This window comes from Mirounga leonina, unplaced genomic scaffold (genome assembly GCF_011800145.1).
Source record: "Mirounga leonina isolate KUSES-001 unplaced genomic scaffold, KU_Mleo_1.0 Mir_168, whole genome shotgun sequence".
In the NCBI taxonomy this organism is placed as follows: Eukaryota; Metazoa; Chordata; class Mammalia; order Carnivora; family Phocidae; genus Mirounga; species Mirounga leonina.
The window spans coordinates 13,434,103-13,458,136 of record NW_023270426.1 but is presented as its reverse complement, the minus strand read 5'-3'; the positions used below and the strand labels follow the sequence as shown (position 1 = coordinate 13,458,136).

General features: G+C 35.0%; 1 protein-coding gene across 2 annotated transcripts in view; it reads right to left on the bottom strand.

Annotated features, from left to right (window-relative positions):
- The window catches only part of SLC12A2 (solute carrier family 12 member 2), a 109,472-nt gene that overhangs the window by 33,714 nt on the left and 51,724 nt on the right, over positions 1–24,034 (bottom strand). For both annotated transcript variants that reach the window (XM_035014039.1, XM_035014040.1), the window contains exons 5-15: positions 20,873–21,012; positions 18,901–19,011; positions 16,762–16,870; positions 14,233–14,360; positions 14,052–14,136; positions 11,419–11,570; positions 5,992–6,099; positions 4,599–4,722; positions 3,364–3,465; positions 1,845–2,000; positions 461–560 (exon numbers count right to left, since the gene is read on the bottom strand). In XM_035014039.1, coding sequence (XP_034869930.1) covers positions 461–560; positions 1,845–2,000; positions 3,364–3,465; positions 4,599–4,722; positions 5,992–6,099; positions 11,419–11,570; positions 14,052–14,136; positions 14,233–14,360; positions 16,762–16,870; positions 18,901–19,011; positions 20,873–21,012 — 1,315 coding nt within the window. The remainder of the gene's footprint in view (positions 1–460; positions 561–1,844; positions 2,001–3,363; positions 3,466–4,598; positions 4,723–5,991; positions 6,100–11,418; positions 11,571–14,051; positions 14,137–14,232; positions 14,361–16,761; positions 16,871–18,900; positions 19,012–20,872; positions 21,013–24,034) is intronic.

Sequence of the window (24,034 nt, the reverse complement as noted above, 5' to 3'; positions counted from 1 at the left end):
GTAATTCTGGTAAAGATTTAAAAAGCTAAAATATATCTTTTCAATGTTCCCCTTCCTATGACAAAGCAAAGCAAAAGGTTTTTACCGATGGCAAATTAACTTTGCCTCTACTTAGTAGGTATACAATACTTACAGAACCTCAATGGCCACAGGGGGAAGAAACTGTTCACGTTATGAGAGCTGACACTTAAAAGCCTTCAAATGGGAGACTTTGAACACTTTCACTCTCATAACATTTTGGTAAGTTAGATAATTCACCTCTTTGTCAACTTTTGATAAGAAATCTCCTCCTCGTTTTTGAATAAACTGTCCAACCAAAGTCCGACCAAAACAAAAAACAATAATCTATGCTTTCAGGAAACTTTTCATGAAATAGCAGCATACAAAAATGTTACTGAATGGTAAGTAAAGAACGGACTGCCACCTACGACCAACGACTCTATGTTACCTTACTGCTCACCTAAAGTTTTTCACGTGGTCTTCCACTCCTGAAAGACGAATGGAATGCTGTAGTGCGCTCAGGTAAGTCAAAGCTTGTGTAGAGGATCCCCAGTTCACATCTGTGGGAAGACAGTGTTCATCTAGCAACACACCACTATTAACCAACAATCAGGAACCAATTTGAGACACAGAGAAGTAAACAGTGCTTTCATATTTAAAAAATCAACTGCTAAAATAAACCAATGTACTCAGAACTTTCGATAGTTCAAGTCCATAGCATGACACTATGAAAATGCTAATCTGAACTGTAATTGCTTTTAAAGCAAAACGTACAAAAAACGAAGGTGACAGGGCTGCAGACATGCTGTGCATGCAACTCACAAAGTTCCACAAATAATTTAAAAATTATTGTTTATATAGGCAGAGGTCTAATGGGAAAGAGGCAGCTCTCTGACTGAAAGATTTCAAAACTCTGAAAGTACCATTTATAGTGCTTAACAGTTAAGTTATTTGAACAGGCAAATTTCACTCTGTATTGAATAAACAGCCTGGGCACCAAATATGATTTTAGACATTTGTTATTTTAGAGAAATAATTGTTTCTAAGATGGTTAAAACATTACCTTCTTTGTCCATTTCATTTCTAAGGCCAGCACTCTTATCCAAAACCTCATTGTGTCATATCTGGATTACAAAATGTTTCCTCACAGTTTCACATGACTACACTGCAACCACTCTTGTAATTTCTTCCTAAACTATTCTTTTGGGGCCCAAACTTGTTAAACCTTTTTCACTGGTTCTTCCCTCAGAGTTAGAGGTCACCATACTATACTGGATCAATCCCAACATACCCGAGTATCATTGTCTTCTGTGGAGATACACCCAATAGTTATCAGTGTGACACCTTCTGGGTAATCTTTAACTATTTTCCAGCTAAAAATACCTTTGTCAAATTAGGGAAGATACTACGTCTTTCTAATATACCATACATTCTGTGGTACTTACTATACAGCAGGTGCTAAGACTGCAGTAGTAATACACATGTTTATTAGGCTAACAGCTACTACAAGAGCTATTTCACTAAGTCTAACCCTTTCAAAGAAAATTTTAAAGTATATTGAGGCCACCGACATGTTAATAATACAAATTTGTCATTTTTCTGCAAGTAGGATTAGTTAAATCTAACTTATGGGTAAGTAGGAATTCCAGAGAATAAAGCCCTGTGGTAATTATTTTCACTAAAACTACATGTATTTGGAAATGAGGTATTTTAGGTTTTACAAAGCACCTTTCAAGTACACAAAAGATGATGTTTAGATATGAAAAGCCACAAAGAACTTCTAGATATTTTCTAGCTTGAATATACATAATAAATCTACATAATAAATGTAAAAAACTACTGACCTGGTTTTTTGTAGGTAACATAAATATACAGCCCAAGGACTATTACATATGTTAGCAACGCAGCCCACCAGTTAATGACGAACATCACTATGCAACAAAGAATCGCTCCAAGAAGTGATATCCACATGTTGTAGTATTTGAATGCAGGACGCCACCCTAACAATCACAAATAAAATAGAGACATCAAAGTCACTCAAAGACCTTATCTGCTTTAGACAATGATACATAGGTATGCACAATATAACTTTCTTTGCGGTTGCTTTAAACAAATATAAGGCTAATGTATGACAGTAAAGTCATAGAGCATTATTGAGCACAATTTCTGAAGGCCATGAAGAGAGCCCATCTATTTACTTCTGTTTTATTCTATGTTACTAGTTTCTGTATTCAATAAACTCTTCATAAAAAAAAAAAAGTTTAAATCAGCGTATCTTAATGAATGGTTAAAAACTACAAAAGATTGAAAGAAGTTTTCAAATATAGCCCTTAGTAGTGTGGTTTTATGTTCTGGATTTTTAGCATAAGACATACCCATATTCTAATGAATATACAGAAGAGTTCAAACAGAATGTTCTTGAAAATTGTTAGAAGTTGATCAACCTGCTAGAAAAATTAACAGTTGAGTATAGAAACTTACCTTCAGTGAAGTATTTAAGAATTAAGCTCACTCTAAAAAAATGCTGAAGACCATGTTTTAAAGTTTTCATCCCATAGCCAAAAAATATTTTTAAATCATAATTTAATATATTTTATATTCTTTTTTTAAATTAAATTTCACACAAAGTTATGAGAAATAATTCAGAGAAATTCTGGGGAACCTTTTACCTAATTTCCCTCAATGATAACACCTTGCAAAATGATACTATAATATCACAACCAGGATATTGTTATTAATACAGCCAAGATAAGAGGCCAGTACAAGCATCCCTTGTGCTGCCCTTCATAGCCACAAAGACACCTCTGAAATTTATATTCTTAAAGTTCTGAGAGGCTTTTGGGTCCTTAGAAGGAAAAGTGCTTTTTGCTCCTTCAATCCTTTCCCTGATGTCCAACTGTTATGATTAATAACAAAAACCCCTCAATAAAAGTATACGAGGCACTTCTCCAGTTGCAAGAGACCCTTCCTTTATAATAGAACTCTGCAAACTTATAGTGTCGAAAATATTCATCTGGGCAGGTTAGCTATACCAAAATAATGTTCTCAGAACTTGAAACAGAAAGCAGCTAAATAAATAAAAACAGGGAAAGAAAAGCACAATAATTCTTTCAAAGTGTTAGTCAAAATTTGAGATTAACACTCTTACACGCTTCTAAGACAAGAAACAGCACATTACTAGGAAACATCATGATAAAGAGATCTTTGAAAATGCAGTTAATTTGACTCAACTGTAAGAGCTGACTGAGCATTAATGGGCTAAACACTCACAATACCTATCTTTTAAAACGTGTTAAAGTCTTATTTTCCCTAAAATCAAAGACATTAGTGCATTTACAAAATTTTTTAAAAATGGAAAATCACCTGGAGATTTTGCAAGTGATGCATGGAACACCGAAAAATTGATCAATGCATACGATGCAAGGAAGAAATTAGAGATAATTGGAGCAATAACATTCAGCTCAGCTGCAAAAGAAACATGAGGTATATTTACTGACACATTACTTTTTGACTTTTTAAAAAATGAAATTATTTTAAACCTTTAGATGACAGCCTTAGGAATACCCCCATTTCCACCATTCCACCAGTCTTCCACCCAAGACTTAATGAATACTTATACTTTGTCAGATATAGTTTGTATACTTTACTTTTCAGGAATCAAACCTTAGGTCCATAGTTGAAACCCTTTATACCTCATTCTTCCAAAGTTGGTGTATTTTTTCCAATGATATTATATGGTTTTACTAAAAACATATATAGTCCACAAACATTATTAGGTAGTCCCGTTTTGGGTATTTTAAAAGTTAGACAAATAATATCACACTATATTTATATTTATTATTCTGCAATTTGATCTGATACATTTATTATATTAGAGATTCATTCATATTGATATATGAAAATCAATTTTAATAATTTTTTTTACTCCTCTGAGTATTATTCTGCAGTTTCATTCTTCTGTTAGTAGGTATTCAGGTTGCTTCCATTTTTTACTATTGTAATTAATGACACTAAAAACATGCTTGCATGTGGCTCTTTGGTTATATATTCAAGTTTCTTTAGGGTAAATACTCCTAAAGAGAATTGCTGGATTGTGAGAAACCTTACTCAACATTGCTAATTTGTTCTCCCAAGGTAGCCTTACCAAATAGATACCTAGCAGCATTACATGAGAGTTTCCACACATGGTGGTATCATCAGACATTCAATAAAAGCCCACTGTCATCTTTAGCAGTGGAAGACTCATTAGTTCACTTGCAATCAGAGGCAAAAGTACCAAAAAGAGGCTCAGTGAAGGCCGTACCTTCAGGAGGGGGCACTGAAATCCTTTCCCTTATGTTATTATCTCATTTGTTTCAGGGACAAGAACCTAGGAGTTCCCTCTCATGAGGATTTAATGACGATAGTAATTTCAGCAAATATGTATTGAGCACTTTTATTTGCAGTACTTTCTATATATTCTTTAAATTGACCACAAAGAAACTAACTTTGTTTACTAGGCAAAGTAAGGTTTTGTTTATAATTTATTAATTCAATGTTTAGAGCTAATACTGTAAATACTCCAAAATTTGTATTAGCACATCATTTATATGACTAACCAATTAAGATGAATCCAAGGGCAATTAAGAATGTTAAGACATAGCCACGAAGAGGTTCATTATTTTTCCCATAACCTTTAGCAAACATTTGGAAAGCTGGGTAGATGTTGTCCTTACAAAGAGCCTAGGGAAGAAACGTTAAATATTAGAAGGAAATGTAACACAGTTAGACATACAGATTTCCTTACAGTTTTAATAGGTTACTCAGGAATAGAACACAAGTTTCTAACTCTTGTTCCTCTTTCTTCCCCCATATCATACTGCTTTACCTACAATCTATAAAGGAGACCAAACATTTCAAGCATCAAAAGGTAGTTGGTTCAGAATACCACTGAAATTTTTATCTGCTTAACCCCACTTCATATTGAAATTCTTTCAGGAAAATAAAAAAATCAGAGAAGCAGGTACATGAATAAAAGAAATGTGAACACTTGGTAAGTATGACATAAGTATGACCTACATTAAGAAAAAAGTCTGAATCCTAGATTTAAAGCAGATAAAAATCCTAATTATAAACTTAACCACTTTTGTTAAAACTTTACTAAAAATTGTTTTAAGAAATATATTCTACAGGGCGCCTGGGTGGCTCAGTCGTTAAGCGTCTGCCTTCAGCTCAGGTCATGATCCCAGGGTCCTGGGATCGAGTCCCACATCGGGCTCCCTGCTCTGTGGGAAGCCTGCTTCTCCCTCTCTCACTCCCCTTGCTTGTGGTTCCTGCTCTCGCTATGTCTCTCTCTGTCAAATAAATAAATAAAATCTTAAAAAAAAAAAAAGAAATATATTCTACATTTACTGTACTCACTTGCCTACAACTATAATATTAAGAACAAGGCTGCAGAATCAACATTTCATTTTTGGACTCAGTAATAAAAAGTATTTCCTATTCAGTATCAGCTGTTTATCTAATGCTCATTAAAGGGAGACAATGTCTACCTTATTAATCTTTCTACCCTGAGTAGTTAACACAACGTGTGGCGTATGGTAGGCATTGAAATATTTGTAAAGTAAAACATAAAGACTGACATCATGCTAAGAGGGACAAGATCCTTTAATTCTTCTGATTTATGCTTGGAATGCATTCCTTATTCTTGGTAAGACATTAGAAAACTTTGAGCAACGAGAATGTGTCGAAAAAAGCAAAAATCCATCACCACTTCCAGAAAGACAACTCAAGGACTACACCCTGACAGTAGGTAAATGCACTAGAGTTTATATAAACAGAAACATTCACATTCAAACACACGAAGTTAAACATATCTGGCTTGAGATACATGTGTATAAATCATAAACACCTATGAGGTAAACAAATAATCTGAAAAAATTAACAATCCCAAAAGGAAATGTATTACCATAAATTTCCCTTCAATAAAGGCTGTAATGTGAAAATACCTACCTGAAATATTTTGGGAGCACTCACAAGGGATGCTAATGCAGAAGAAAGAGTGGCTGAAAAGATACCAGCAGAAATTAATGGTGCAAATCCTGACACCATGCTCATTACCTTAAAAAGGGACAAAAATGGAAAATTAAGTCTTACAAACCACTCAAAAAACTCACAATACATCTTCATTATGCTAATGAAGGAGACTAATATCAGGGAAATATGATAATAATGAACAGGAATAATAGCTCTACGCATTACAAATTTCTGCAACAGATTTACCACGAACCCTCACCTTCAATCTTTTCATTTGGTAAAATTTCAAAGACATACAATGGCAGAGAGAATAGCATAATGAACCAATCCCCACGTCATTGTGAGTCAAACCCCAGATATCACTTAATGCATAAAAGTTTCAGTATGTACCTCTAAAGCGTAAGCACTTTAAAAAATCCTAACTGCAAAGCCACTATCACAGTTTGAAAAGTAATTCCTTAACATCACCAAATATCCTATCAGCATTCAAATTCCCCCAAGCTGTCCATCTTTTCTTATCTTTTTAAATAGTTTGTTTAAATCAGGATCCACAAAGGGACTCCACATTAAATTTGGTTGATATGTCTCTTAAGTCTTTTTCAATCCACAGGTTCACTGTTTCCTTTACATTTTATTACTTTTAGGTCATTGTCCTATAGAAGACTCACACTCTGGATTTTGCTGACTGCACCTCCAACTTCTGTTATTTAACCTGCTGCTCTCACTTCTGTATTTCTTAGTCAACTGATAGACCGAGGTCATCAGACTGAAATACAAGTTTTCTGGCAGGAATATTTCAAGATGGTACAATACACTTCTGTCAGGTAGGTTCTTTCTGTTTTTTTTTGTTTTTGTTTTTTGACATTAAGGTAGTAGATTTGTACTGTGGTTATGTTTTTTCTTTTTAAAAAGAGACCTTAAATATTAGAGCTAAATGTGGAAATATTTCTACCTGAAATGATCTAAGTCTATGATTGGTCTTTAAATAATCTGGGAAGTAGGAAGTTATAAATAAAATAAAGTCAGCCAAGCATTGGTGATTGTGCTTGATATGCTAGGTACATTACACTGCTTTTCGATCTTTGCACATGTTCAAATATTTCCCTAATGAAGTTTAAAAAAAATGAATTGATCACTTAGATCATGAGACGACAACCAGCTAAATCCAAACTGAGGAGCAAAATGCAAAGTAACTTGCCTGGACTCTTTAAAATATCAATGTCCTGGAAGATTAAAACAGGCAGGCTAGAAAGTCCTAGATTAAAGGATTTTAAAATAATAACTAAATGCCATGCATGACCTAGATTGTATCTTGGATCTAAGAAAAATAGCTGAAAGGGACATTACTGAAACAAGTGGGGAAAGATGAAGATGGAATATACATTTCGATAACAGTATTCTGTCAACATTAAATTGCTTAAGTGAAATAAAAGTATATATATATATACACACAAAGATAAAGCAATGGGCTAAAATATAAACAAATAGTAAATTTAAGAGAAGGGGTAGGTATACAGGTATTCACTGCACTGTCCCTTCACATTTTTGAAAACTGTGAAAAAATAAAATTGAGGTGGAAAATATGTCTGGTGGATTCAGGTACTGTCAACTTGACCCATCCATTATAAATTTCACCAGTAGTGAACAGTGACCATCACCTAAATTCCTTCCTTCCTCAGGAGATTTACTTCATATATACGTATATATATAAAATTCCTAAATACATATATCTATAGTCTTCATAAATATATATTATACATATATTTTAAGATTACTTATTTGAGAGAGAGAGAGAGCACGTGCGTGCCCAAGGGGGGGGGGAGTGGGAGAGGGAGAAAGAGAATCTTAAGCACCCTCCATCTTAAGCCAGCTCCATTTCACGACTCTGAGATCATGACCTGAGCCAAAATCAAGAGTTGGAAACTTAACCGACCAAGCTACCCAGGCATCCCTACTTTTCATTTATATTGACCAAGATAATGTGCCAACTGACACCAAGGAGATAAAGGAAATATGGTTTTAAGGTGTTAGTGACTATTATACACTTGACTGTAACTTTATACTTTAAACCAGATGTAAAGTTAACTATAGGCACAATCCCTGGCCATAGTGCATCAATCTGGCTACAAGTGTACATAATTCCACCTTGTTTCATTTAAGTATCTCCCCCTGTATCTTTCAAAAGATCCAGTGTTAAAAATGAAGAATACACTAAAGTGTTTTAATGAACCTTAGTATTATCCTCTCTGAGCATTTCAAGGAGAAAAAAAATCTTGAAAAGATCATTTTCTATTCAGCCCTTTAGTAACAATTTGGTTAGGTATATGCCATGTGTTTTTCACAATCACTGTATTACAGAGCTATTAATACTAGATCAGAATTGCCAATCCTGTCTTTAGGGAAGGAGATTACAAAAGACATACAAGATGGACCAAGATAAAAAATGAGCAGACTTGATTTCTGCTATATATACTTATCAAACACAAAATTCCGTGCCTGTCTATAATGACCTCAAAGATAAGTGCAAAAACAGGAGATAAATGAAAAGAGAAAGCAAGGAACAGAAAATATGATACACTGCTGGATTAAGGCAAAACACACACCACAAGCATTATATATAACTGTGACTTTTCATCTGTCATGTTTTGGGGAAAAATTCCATTTTCTCTTCTTCTATTACATCATCTCTTCTTCCATGAATTGAGGTAAATAATGCTCCATGCTTAGCATCTCGAAATCCTATGCTTCTAGAAATTGCCAAGTTTCCTGTTTTCTAGTTATATATTTACCCTATTTGGTAACCTCTGCATTTTCCACCATTTAATGATAAAATATGAGTAGTAAGGACAATGATAATGAATGTAAATAATGGTAACACCAGTGTTGTCAAGAATACAAAGTGGAAACAAAGATAACAAAAACACAGGTCTTCTCTCTAGTAAAGGGGAGAAAAGACAAACGTCCAATACAAGGTAGAAAAGTGGCAAGTAAAATGAATGGTAAGATTCTGTATGGAGGGTGGGTGTGTGTGTGGGGGTGTGTGTGGGGGTGTGTGTGTGTGTTTTTGATGACCTGTAGTTTAGAAAATCTTCACGGAACTGGTCTCCTTGAAAGCAGGCAGATTTGGACAAATGTAAAGAAAAAAGCAGGTGCACTCCCGGAAGAGTGAAGCAACAAAACAAAACAAAACACCCCCAAGAAAGTAGGGTAAGCGTGTATGCATGTGTATGTATACAAACATTCAACCACTGGAGTTCAGTATGGATAGAAGGCTGTGGGATATAAGTCTGGGTATGAAGGATTTTGACTGGCAGAGCAAAGAAGCTCACACTTTGTTTATTAAGCAATGGTGAGCCAAAGGTTTCAGGGGACATTAAAATATAGAACTATATTCAGAAACATTAAGACTATATATGTAAAATTAAAAATTTAAGACAAGTAAGGCAACCCAAATCACTTTTCCTCCTGAAGTATGAAAAGTCAATTACATGCAAAACAGTGTGATCAAGTGTGGCTTTGTATAGACTTCATGATCATATTCCAACTTACAGTCCCCTCAGATACGTTCTATGCACCATTCTTCATTCTCCAAATGACAAGCAATTTGCATTTTTCAGGATTTTTTTTCTATTTAGTTTCACTTTACAAAGCATTTAAAAATTGTTTTAAAAAGTTTTTTAGTTATATTAGAAAAGCAGCTTTACGTAAACCAAACTCCTCTTTGCTTTAATGAGTCCATACTAGACTTGATAAAGACAGCACACTTTTGTATTTTAAGGTAACAACACAGAAATCTGATTGGCATTTTCAGTCACTGGGAAGAGATCAACATTTGTGCTTTTCATACACAATATCAATGTCAGAACTGGCCTGAATCATTAGCTGGATATGAATACTTTCTTTATTCCTACGACTATGCCTAGATCTTGTGACTAGAACAAACAAACTTCTATTACATAATTGGGTTCAATATTTATAACCAATGAAAATGCAGTCAATTGCTTAAAACACAAAATGAAAAAAAAAACGATTAAAAATTAAGTCACATATTTATTACAAAATTTAAGTATTCTACATAAAATGTATATTGGTCTAAAATACAGTGAACTCTCAATTATTCTGTTTATGTTTACACTAAACTGTAAAAACACTAGAATCAAAATCTTTAATTTTCACTTTGAGTTACTATAATCTTCTCTGTAAAAGCCCATAAATGTTACAAAAATTTCATTTCGCTTTCGGAACCTTATAGAGGCAATAGCAAAAAGGAGAAGAAATGATATTCTCTAAATTCTAGACAAGTAGTATCATCATAGTTCCTATGTTCCAAAAGGTCACAAACCTTCAAGCATCCATTAAGAATTTAATTCTATTATTCAACGGGAGTTTAGCACAGCATGACTATGTGGGCCTTATCTAACTAATAACACTACTGATACCAACACTTTTTTAAAAGGGAAGTTACAATATAAAGCAATTATGAAGACACCTCAAATTAGAAAACTGAACTCATTTCACTGAGTACAGAACTCATTTAAAATACTTAAGGGGTGGCCTGGCTGGCTCAGTCTGTGAAACATGCAACTCTTGATCTCAGGGTTTTGAGTTCAAGCCCCACACTGGGTGTGGAGATTACTTAAAAGAAAATCTTTTAAAAAAATAATAAAGTACTCAAAATAAGAATGAAATACTTAGGTATAACAAAACACGTAGAGTACTTGTATTCTGAAAACTACACAATGCTGATGAAAGAAACCAAAGAAGATCTAAATAAATGGAGAGACATACTGTGTTCATGGACTGGAACACTCAATATAGTGAACATGCCAATCCTCCCCAAATTGATACACAAGTTCAATACGTTCCTATCAAAATCCTAGCAAGACTTTTTGTAGATAAACATTCTTCTAAAATTTATATGAAAAGGCAAAAGGAACTAAGCTGAAACAATTCTGAAAAACAATAAAGTGGGAGGAATCAATCTCCTTGACTTCAAGACTTACCATGTAACTACTCTAAACAAGAATGTATGGTACTGGTGGATTGATAGATGGAAACACCAAAGAACAGATCAGAGAATCCAGAAATAGAGCCAACAAAAATGAGCATGTGTGAGATGCTTCCCTGCTTTCTGAAGCCATACACTACTATATGCTATATATTATACATGATCATAAAAGCGTTACCCTCGGGAGCCCTTTTGCTCTTGAACAGCTTCAGATTTTACCCTTTCAATATTTATCTATTTGCCCAATTATTTATCTACAGACTTTTCAAACAGCTATCTGGGTAAAAAGTAACAATGGTCCTACAATGCTCCTCCCTTCTAAGTGAGTGCTCAGGTATGATAGCAATCTGACCTCTCTATATACAATGTCAGCATAACATAAATATGAGGCTCACCTGGAAATTGTTCATTAGGCCATAGTAACAAGGATTGCTTTCACAAGATGAAAAGTCAAAGTTTAATTTGCAGGCTGCAGAAGTACAGTTTGTTAGCTCTGTTACAATGGTGTCATTAACATTCCCAGTGGCATCTCGAACAACACAAGAACCTGAAGGGCAAGGGACAATAAGAACAAGTAATATAACTGAAATTTATATTCATTTCAAAATTACATATATCCATAAAGGAATTTATGGTACTAACTGAATATATACTAGTTAACAGTACTTACATTTTCAGCATTTACATATAGCATTTATAGTTTAAATAGATTCACCTCAAAGAGAATTGGAAAAGCATCACGGTCCCCAATATTTAAGTAGTGAAACAAAATCTTACAAAGACGAATATTTCACACATGCACACTTAAAAACCCCATACATATAGTTGTGGAAAATGGTAATGAGCAAAACTATTTGGTTAAGCAATTATGAAAACACTCTGCTGGAAGAGTTCCAAATGGTAGAAATGTTTTCCTGTACTCCCAAGTGTTTTATATGTGAAACATGCCAAGGATCAGACTTCAGGTAATATCAATCTTCTGTGGGAAGGGAAACAATTTGAACATTAACGAATTATAATTCTATTTAAACCTTTGGCTCAAGTAAGTCTATCCGGATAATAAGACAGTGCGTGATACCTGAGATTTGCTTAAAAATAACCCCTGGGGCAGAAGGAATGGGCACAGGTGAAACAAGATTAACCATATACTGTTACTTCTTGGTAACTTTGTTGAAAGTAGGTGATGGTTCATTAGAAAACGCATTCTACTTTTGTGCAAACCCGAAAACTTCCATACTATGACATTTAAAAACTTTTCTTGGAAAAAAGCACTTCATTATTTGGAACAACATATGACGTGTAACTATTAGCAATTACCATTCCTTAGACTTCTGAAGCACTTTAACACTCCTGTCTCATCAAATAGGAGGTAAAAACTATAAACACTGCAGCCAAAAGTGAACAACACACAGAAAATTAAGTTTGAAAGGGAGACTATTTTAATCAAGTTCTTCCGAAATTTCTTCATCTAACTCTTTGTTAGATGTTTGCAAAACCATGTTTCCTTAAAGGTACTTGTGAAACCATGTGGGGTGAGGAGAGAAAAGAGCCCTGTCTCTACCTTACAGCAGCTACGCTTTATGTTTCGTACTCTGATGTTCTACATCGCAGGTGACTGTGGGGGAGAAGTTTCCCTTACTCTGAACCCGTTACACATCCACTCTTGCAGACACTGGCCCCACTCCTGAGTGTCAGGGAGGAAGGGCTACTCCTACTGCTCCAGTAGGACAGAATGAAATAAGTATGGACAGAATGAAATAAGTATGACGGCTCACACCAGAGAGACAGGTACAGACAGAAAACATTTACTTGGTGTACCTAATTATTTTCCAATTTGAAACATAATCAGTTATATCATTCTTTAAATTAAAACTAAATTTTCTTGAGCCAGGAACTTTTAGGGGATCACAAAAACATTTTTGCTAAGCTTTTATTTATACGTATACACATATATATATGAAATTGTGGTTTCTAAATGAATTTCAGAAATCTACATATGGACTGTAAGAATAAACAGGGGCGCCTGGGTGGCTCAGTCAGCTAGGTGTCTGCCTTCGGCTCCAGTCATGATCTCAGGGTCCTGGGATCCAGGCCCGCGTTGGGCTCCCTGCTCAGTGGGGAGTCAGCTTCTCCCTCTGCCTGCCCCTCCCCCCGCTTGTGCTCTCTCACCTTCTCTAAAATAAATGTTTTAAAAAAATTTTAACTATCGTCAGTGCAGTCAATTATATATAAATCAATACTTACTTTTTTCTTGGGAACATTTCAGCTAAAGAAACTAAGAGTCTTTAAAGAATTCACTAAAAAACAAAATAAAATCTCTCTTTGCCAGGAAACAATTCTTTAAATCAAGTGTCACTTATCTTTGGTAGGAAATCTCTAAGCTTTCATTCCTTCATGTGTACAACAGTGATTTAGAGACTGGTTGACCACTTAAGTCCTTTCCAGTTCATTTAAAATGCTATGATTTCATGAATGTAATAAAAGGTTGAAAACCAGGTTCATTCAATTTAATAAGACTTCAGTAACTTTTCATTCAATAAAGAATGTCCTATCTACCAAAATCAGTTTTGGTAAAAAATGCCAAGCATTGCTTAAATGTCTTCAAACAATCTTCATATGTAGTAAGATTAACATGCAAATATAAAATAACCACCATAAAAAAATATTAAAAATTTTATAACAATCACAGAGTAAAATGCATTTACTTCTACTATGTGAATTATATTTTCTATAAAATATAGCTAAGTCAAATTTAAGAGTTTGCAAAGAAGACTTTACACAATTTTTAATTTACTTTAATTCATAAAGATCCTAGAGAAAAAAACAATAGGGCATCTGGGCACTTAGGTAGTATCTGTAAAATCACTACTAGTTTACCTAAAACTCTTTCTGAATTAAAATACTCAACTCTTAATCTTTTTATTGAAGTATTTCTGAAATTAAAAGTTAGAAATATAATACCATGGAAATAAATATTTAAAGTATGTACATCATGAAATTTCTGAAAGAGAAATATAAGGCTATTTACCTACAGATACTGCAATTCCTATGTAAACCACCGTAGTAATTAAAATGGCTAAGAGTGTTCCTTTGGGTATGGCTGACTGAGGATCCTAGAAGACAAGAAAAAAATTTTAAGTCTACCTTTAAAAATAAATATATGTATACCATTTTTACACAAAATCAATACAGTACTTTGTAATACTTACTGCAAGATCACCTGAGATATTTGCTCCAGCAAGAATACCAGTTGCAGCAGGAAAAAAGATGGCAAATACAGAAAAGAAAGTCTCTTCCTCTCGAAAATCCGGTCCAAAGTTCTCATTAAATATTTCAGCTGTGGAGAACAAAATATCTTTGGCAATTAATGGACAGCAGATTAGACCATTATAATTTAGGTCAAGTGTAAGTGTTATGTATGTATGTATGTAGCTTTTCTTCAGTTCAATTAACTGGTAAATTCTTGACTATTTCCTAGTAGAAGCATGGCATTGCCTGTTTTCTTGTATGAGGAAACAGTTTATAATCACAATGATGATTTGACCTGGGTCATGCCTACTATTTTGTATACCTTACTAATTATGTTTCAAGCACCTCTAACTTGATTGTTATCACTAGTACAAATGTCAATCAAAGCGTGGACAAACTTCTCAATGTCTGGGGTCAGTCAAGGAAATAAGAAAGGAGGTAGGAAAATAAAAGAACATCATACTAATCTGGACCCATTTTTTTTTTCTTACATCCAACTTATATACTATCTGTACAGTTCTCTATTTCCTTGTGGTGACCTGTGTAATTTTTGATGCTGAATTATTCATCAGGCTTCCATATAATTTTAGCTAAGGCAAACTAGGTAAAGTCCCTTTCCATTTTAACAATAATGAAAGCTTCAACTAGTCCTACTGTTTCCATCTATTCTGATGGGCCCTGACACTGAAACAACTAGTTAACTATCACCCATCCATCCATCCATCATCTGAATAACTACCATGCACCAGGTTTTCCTACTGGAGCCATTAAGTATCTCACTACCTTAGTAAAATGAATGAGAGGCAGCAAAGCAATATCAACCACCAAAAAAGAAAAGTCACATTCTGAAGTATATTTAGATTTATTTACTTCAGACTGAGATAAACCCAGATACACTACTTATACAATATTTATTACTATACAACAATGCAATACTTTTATAAGGTACCAAGGATCTGAAAAAAAAAAAAAAAAAAAGGAAATGAAAAATGTGGTTTAGCAGATATTTGTAGCTATTTTTAAATCAACTAAAGTCACAAACAGAAAATATATAATAACTAGGTAAATTTTTAGAAATAATCATCTCCTATAATTTTTAACACTTCTTTTAGAAATAAGGTTGCAAAAAGAAATGTTCAGAAAAATTTATAACATGAAAAAAATTTAAGTAAAAAATCACTCCTAAGGACAAGAAATGTCACAAATATAATTTATGAAAGCTTAAAATGTAAAAAAATATCTACCTAAGTGATGCTTTTAATTTTCACTTCTAGCATGCCTAGTAAACACCTCTTCCCCAATCTAGAAAATCAGGAATTTAAAGCCCAGTTTAGACGTAGGCACGAGCACTAGTAATAAGAACAGATATCACACTATCAACCCAGGACCAGCAGGCACAAATAATGGGTGAGTGTCACTGGTTAAGGTATAAACCTTGAAACAATTCCTATCAGAAAACTACCCATGCAACTAAGTCAGTGTCTAAGAGAAGCCAAACCAGTGCTACTCACAAATGATCAAGGACTGTATGTTGTTACTGTGATCAAAAAGATCAGTAAGCTTACACCGGAATGTAAACCAACTAGGTCTCTAGGATCCACAGCTTGGGTCAGCTGATTTTTTTTTTTTCCCAGTAAGACTCTGTGAAGGAAGAAGGGCACTGATGTACATTCTGTATCTTTTCACAGATCTGTATGAATAGCTCTGGGCTGAACGACTGGGGAGGACTGCAGCTAGGCCTCTCCTTCTAGGGTTTCAAAACAGGGAGTTTCTTGAGGAGTTTTTATCAACTGAAGACACATCTATTACCCTAAGTGGTAAGCCTCTCTGACGCTAATCCAAGTGTTCTCTCCTGTTCCATTTCACCCTGTGCAGATGCAGGTGCAGAGTGGCTCCATTTGGTGGGGAGCAGGGGATGGTGATGGGGTGGGAAATACAGATAGAGACTTAAGGAAATAACAAATGGTAAGTAAATTTCACCAGCAGGGACAATTAGAAGCAGAATGAAAAGGGTCACAAAGATGAAAACTGTGGAAAATCCTCACAAGGTATAATGTAAAAGGGTAGAAAAACTGAAGTTGCCATTATACAACAAGTATTTTCTTCATAGGTGTAGGTACATTTCGACTGTTGGGTTGAAATACAACTTAAAGAATGAAAAAGCCATGTGAGCATAAAAGTCACCATTTCAGTTACAAATTCCCAAAATGACAGAGAACAAAGGCAACTTTCCTCAGGAGTACTGATTTTTCTACATTCTATCATCTTTTGATGCTAAGAATGAAAAACAGAAGATGTAAATAAAAGTAGTACTTTACTCTGATCGTAACATACATAATGGAGACAACACTAAATTGGATTGTCAATTAGTGTGAGTCACTCCACCAAAATCAATTATATTACAAATTATCTACAGTGTACTAACTTTGTTTACTAATAGAATGCTGTAACATGCACCTTTAAAAAGAGATTCTATCTTTTTTACTTACACTTATAACCAAAGAAACCTTTGGGCTTCTTGCTGTCCAATGGGATAAATGTTCCTATGACGAAATCAGCAATAGCAAGTAGTAGAATCACCAAAAGAACAATCTGAGCCTGGAATTTTAAACATGAAAAATCAAAATCAAATCTCTCATGTCTCTACACTGATTTAGTTTCACTATTGTATAACTTCTGTGACTGAAGAGATTTGTCTTGTTTTCCCAGTGCCTCAAAAAGCTTTTTGAGGTGCTCAATAAACTTATACTACGTAAGCAATCTTTAAAGAACTATCCTAAAATGTTCAATATACTAGGGAAAAAATGGATCGCATAAGTAGGATCATGCCAAATATTTCTGAAATGAATTAAAGATGTGCATGTCATCCCACAAATCCTAAAGCCCTATACATTCCACAACACTGCAGGCTTTTCATCCTTTATCATTATTTACTGCCCCCTCCAATGGAAGTACAATCTTGACACAGGGAACGTATTTGCTACAAACACAAGTTTTACACCAAGTCCAAACACAATGTTGAATGTCTGACAACCACAGGAAAAAAAGAAGAAGAAGTGTACTAGTACAGAAAGAAGAAGACAATATGCAGGAGGAGGACTGAATTAGTAATGGGACTGGAAGGAACAATCTATGAGAATTGCCATTTCTCCTCCTGCACGCTTGTTTTGTTTTAGTGAGATATAATGGACATGTAACAATCTATCAGTTTCTGGTGTACCACATAACAATTCAATATTCATACACATGTAATTGTAAAGTGATCACCACAGTAAGTCTAGTTAATATCCGTGACCATACATAGTTTAAAATTTTTTTCTTGTGATGAGAACTTTTAAGATCTACTCTTTTAAAAAAGCAACTTTCAAATATGCAATACAGTATTAACTATAGTCACCATGCTGTGCATTACATCCCTGTGACATTTATTTGATAACTGCAATTTTATACATTTGACTCCCTTCACTATTTTGCCCCCTTCCCCCGCCTCTCCTTCTCCACTCTTCACCTCCCAGTAAAGTTAGGCAGATATTCATGAAAACCTGTGTCCTCCCTGGGAATAAAAACTGCTTAAATGCTAATCCGGCCCCAGGTAGGATGAAATTCTATTCTTTTCAGTTAAGTCAAATGGTTAAAAGTATAAGTAAATGATTTAATTATATACTAATGACTTAAAAAACAACTTTGGGAAAATTATTCTTTCCAACTTGCCTAATTTTTGATCTGATAAATATTATCATGGCTCACATACAGCAGAAATATAGGATTTTACACGATTTATAAAAGGAAACATGACGACACCTAGAGGGGACTTGGAGATACTCAGCAGGATCTTTGTGGATGATTTAGTCAGGAAAGCAGAGCTGTACTGAGGAATATTCTCTCAAAGGTGGAGAAATAATGCCAGGTGCTCTGCCTACAAGTTAACATGTGATTTCAGCAACCTTTCCCAGAAACAGTGGTCCTGGCTTTGGTAACCATGGTTTCAGAGACTTCAACAGCAAGGAGCAAGACAAGCTTCTCTAATCTCTTATGGGCACTAACTTGAAGTTTATTGCCCCTGTATTTATTTTTGAAATTGAACTGTTAAATAAATTACAAAGCCAAAAGTTTAATCTGGGCTGCCTAATATACTGACCTGAGTGATTCTAAATAACTTGAATCAAGATTAAGGGAGGGGAGGGGAAAGGAAGAGGTGAGGAGGGGGCAGGAATCCAAAGTTAAAAAGTACTGTTTTTTTTTACAGAGAGAGAGAGAGAGCACAAGCAGGGGGAGCAGCAGAGGGAGAGAGAGAAGCAGGCTCTCCTCTGAGCAGGGAGCCCGATGTGGGGCTCGATCCCAGGACCCTGGGATCAGGACCTGAGCCGAAGGCAGATGCTTAACTGACTGAGCCACCAGGAGCCCCGAAAGTACTGTGTTTAAGTGGATGCTAGACTGACTGCTATCTATAAACATTCCTTGCCTTGTCAGATAGAAAATAACCTGATACACAAACTTCTCTGAAAATGGCCACTGAAGGATCTTCGAAATCTAAAAATATTACCGCACTTTAGAGTGGTCCCTAAACACACACTCTAAAAGTTCGTACGTTAAATATGTACAGATACTCCAGTGAGTTCATTACTTACTTTTGCTTCCCACTCCATTCCAGCCACTGAGATACCTAAAAGGATCACCACGGTAATGGCTCCAATAATTCGAATATCATTGATTTCATCGATCATAAGTATGGAATGTTCCTAGAAAAAGAGAATTATAAACGTAATGAGCAATTTCAGTTATTCAGATAAGCTCTTTAATTCTTTTGGAAACATTTCAGAGACATCAGAATCTCTTACATGAAGAAGTGGAATAAATGCCTATGTAAGGAATGAAGAGGGAGGCCTAAGAAAAAGGAATAAATAACTATGTACTATTAAGGCACCATTCAAAAAACTCAAGACATCAAAAATAGGGTCAAATTAATGAGGTTATATTTAATACAGACTCAATAAATCAAAAATGAAATTGCTAACAAGCAAATAAATCATAATATGCCTAAGCAGGACTCACAGTTAGTATTTTTTAAAGAAATATATTTTGTATTACTGTGATTAGCAAACTCATGCTTTTAGTGGTCTTTTATGTTCTGTAAGAAAAAGAGATGAATACATGTTCATGCAGTTGTCCAAAAACACACACTGTTCCCACGCTAACAAGCAAAGCTATTTGTGGTTTAATATCAAGGACATTAAAAACATGCTAAATTAAGTAACAAAAGAATAGTAACCATTAAGAGTTACACTGCTTGCTTTCTTACAGCCCTTGCTTTTCCCCATCCCTTAGTCCTGTACAGCTAAGGGCAACACCAACATAAGTGCCAGTCCCCCTCAGATCTCACACTTCCTAATGGATGGCATCCGAACACAGAAGAACAGAGTTACAACCAACCTAACAGGAACCACTACAGGTGTCTCTCAAGGTTGCTCTCAGTTAATAATGCTGAATCCTATTTCACTTCTACTGCTTTAACTACACACATCCCAATGACTCTTTTCAAACAAATCCTCTCCTGAACTCCAGAGCAGTATTATCAACTACTTCCTGGCCAGCTCTACTTGGATATACCTCTGGTTCTTCCAATCAGACATCCCAAACTGCACTGTCCTGTGCGGCCATTACCCTCCATTTAAACCTCCAACTCAGAAATCTATTTATCATATATATATCATATATATATATATATATATATGATAAATATACATTTATATACATATATTCAGGTATATATATTTGTAAATATATATTTATGTATATTTTTATTTAAGTGTGTGTGTGTATATATCTATATATATATACACCTGAAATCCTCTTTTCTCTTTCTCTGATTTCCCATATCCCAATAATCATCAAGTCCACTCATTTAACATTTTAAAAATCTCTCCAGTTCACCCACACGTCTCCAGCTACATTGGTCATTGTTTGAATGTACACCACCATGCCTTCCCCAGGATAGCTACAACTTTCTAAATGATCTCCTTCTCCACCTGTAATCCCACTGTTCCATGCTCTATATACTTCTTCAAGCCCCAATCTGATCATGTCCCAGCCCCTAACTCCAACTGAGATTAAGACCCCAATTTAACAGCAAACAATACCTTTCCTGATTTGACCCTTTTTTCCCTCTCTAGTCTTAAATCTCTATTTTGTGCTATAATCATATAGAAATATTTGCAGAATTTTTTTAAAAAACACACCGAACTCTACCCCTTCCCGGCCTTTGTTTCCTTTTCTCCCATATTCCCTTCACGGCACACCCCACCTCTCCTACCTGCCTGCTAACACCCAGACTCCCTTCCCTGGAAAACCCTTACTCACATTCCTTTGTGACCCCCTTTCCTGGGTGGTAGTAAGTTAAGTGATTACCCTTTGTGTTGCCAAGGTCTTCTATAACTACCCACTTCTGACAATGTATCACCATTACTTTGTCTATCTCTTACACTAAACTTCTTGAAGGACACGTTTTGTGTCCATCACTGCTTTCCTAGGATCCAATACGGGGAGTGGCACATAAGCCCTCAATAAAGATTTGGGAAACCAATGTCCAGAAGACGAAATTACCTTAAGCAACTCCACCACAGTTTCTGCAAATCCAACCACGTACATAGCAACTGCAACAGCATTGGCAAAAGCGAAGATCAGTCCAATTGCACCACCAAATTCTGGTCCTAGACTTCTGGATATTAAATAATATGCTCCTCCTAAAGGAAAGGAAAAAAAAAAAAACAAACCAAAATACTCAGGAATTTAAATGTCAATCCTTTTAATTACACAAAAGAATTCAGAAAGCACATGCTTCCAGTAAGCACAACTGTTATATTAATAAACAAGTGGGTGAGCATATTTTCAGGAAGAAACATCCCAAAAGAATTCTTTACAATCCACTTCATTCTTAGCAGTTCTCAAAACCCAGAGAATTCTGCCCGTGTCAAATATAAAATCATCTGGCTTTTTAAATCCCTATTCTCTGTTCTAAAGCTTAGACTAGAATAGACAAAAGCCTCCTGCTCATATTCATGGACACCAATATCATCTCTTAATGATTTTCTAAGTAGTGTTTTAATCTTAATGTAACTTTTAAAATCACAGTTGAGATGATTTCAATAACCTGTATTGGTACGGTAATTTGTTGGTAACGTGACTAAGACTCAAAAAAATTTCCCAAGAAATTGCAAAGAACGGTAAGCATAAGGTGGTATCCTAAATAGATACAATTTATATTTTAATAAATCCTACCTAAATGCAATAGTCAACAAGGACATTAAATGAATTATCATGAAACAAGTATTTTTCTAACTTAAATATTAATCAGTATTATGATTTTGAGTCAATTCTAATGCTTAGTTGAAATCTCTAAGAATTCTTCTAAAATTCTATTTTATTTCTGGCCTCTACGTCATAATCAAACTTAGTTTTAGTAATAGTGAAGTTACATGAAGTTATATACATTTTTTTAGATACTGATGAACTGTTTTTTTTTTTTTTTTAAGATTTTATTTGTTTATTTGACAGAGAGAGAGACAGTAAGAGGGGGAACACAAGCAGGGGGAGTGGGAGAGGGAGAAGCAGGCTCCCCCGCTGAACAGGGAGCCCGATGTGGGGCTCCATTCCAGGACCCTGGGATCATGACCTGAGCCAAAGGGAGAAGCTTAACGACTGAGCCACCCAGGCGCCCTGAACTGTTTAATTCTTAAGACCATAAGATGAGGGACGCCTGAGTGTCTCAGTCACTTAAGCGTCTGCCTTCGGCTCAGGTCATGATCCCAGGGTCCTGCAGTGGAGCCCCACATTGGGCTCCCTGCTCAGCGGGGAGCCTGCTTCTCCTTCTGCCTGCCACTCCCCCTGCTTGTGTTTCTTCTGTCTCTGACAAATAAATAAAATCATAAAAAAAAGACCATATAATGAAATGCCATTTAACAGCTGAGCATTTCTCCTGTTCTCCCAGTATAATAAAGACAAACACAACAAAAAATTCTATAGTTCAATAAAGTACTAAGTATGCAAACTTCATTTTGGAAATATCTGTAACATGTTTTATAGTTAATTCTATCAATTCTCTCAAAATAGTCTACACTTTAAATCCATCCATCCAGAACTTCCTAAGTTACTTATTTTACCAATTAATAATTTCCACCACCTTGGAAATCCTCAAGAAAAAAATGCAACCTGATCATTTGTAATGATTGGTCTTATGGTTTTTAATCAGATAAAATTACTTAGGAATTTCCCAGAAATATTTCTGAACACTAAAAAATTCTAATGGACTTATATAAGGACAAATTTTTTTATATCAAATAAAGATCTTAGTCTAAGACATTAACTCCATTATAACTAATCACAAGGAAAATCCCTGGAATACTGTAATTATCAAGACTATATTTAATGTATATGTTCACAAAATTGATTTAAACTATTTTATTTAATTCCAATACCAACAATGAATTATTTATCCTGACTTCACAGATGAGAAATTTAGGTCACCGTGAAAGGTTAAGTGAAATCTGGGATCTAGCCTGGCATCTGGCTCAGTGGGGAGTCTGCTTCTCTGCTTCTCCCTCTGACCCTCCCCCTCTGCCCCTGCACTCTCCTGCTCTTTCTCTCTCTCAAATAAATAAATAAACAAAATCTTAAAAAAAAAAAAAGAAATCTTTCAATGACTCATGTGTTTCAACAACAGACAATATAAACTTGAGAATGAGGGGAGCCTGTGTGGCTCAGTGGATTAAGCGTCTGACTTTGGCTCAGGTCATGATCTCAGGGTCCTGGGATCCAGACCAAGTTAGGCTCCCTGCTCAGCAGGGAGTCTGCTTCACCCTCTCCCCTGCTCCTCTCCCCCACTTGTGCTTGCTTGTTTGCTCTCTCAAATAAATAAAATCTTAACAAAAAAAAACCAAAAAAATTTGAGAATGAGAAACATCACCAATAGAACCTATAAAAACAAAGAATTCATTCATGATATACTTTATAGTTTTGATTTCAAGTCTTTTTATTACTAAGAAGAAAAAATATGTATCATAAGGTACATTTAATATGGCAAAACATAATGGGAAGGGGAAATTCACCTTGGGAATGATGAATATATGTAGGCAAATTCTGACATTTCAGAACTATTTTTAAATCTTCTACAATTTAAAATATCTAAACCTTAAAGCCTCACACCTAGTTTTGTTAATTTTTAAAAGATTTGTATTTTTTCCCCAAGAAAATAAAGAGGGCATGGATAATAAAGAATAAGAGTATCTGCTAATCTCGCTACATTTTTACTTCTGATAAAAAGCATTCTCTGCCCTGTTTCTTTCACTTCTATTTCTGCTTCCTAGAGACAACCAGTTTTAAAAGCAGTTTTCCTTTTTTTTTTTTGGTTTTCATCAAAATCAAAAGATAGTATTAAAGACCTACCACGTGGAGAGAATAAGCATAAAGTAGGTATTTATCTTGATTAAAAGTTTCTATTTTGTTAAAAATTACATTTTACCTAATTCTAGCTAAATACTATTATCATTCCCATCTTACATATGAGAAAATGAAGGCTTAGAGAGGTTAAGTTGACCAAGGTCATACAAGCAGCCAGGGAAGAACTGGGCTTAAACTCAGGTCTGGCTCGTGTCCTTATCATACAATATGCATGACAAAAAACAGTCTTTTTGTTATTATTGAAAATGGCAACCAGGAGGATGAAGAATTATGAGTGATTAAAAGGCATCAATAGACAACAGTAACTAC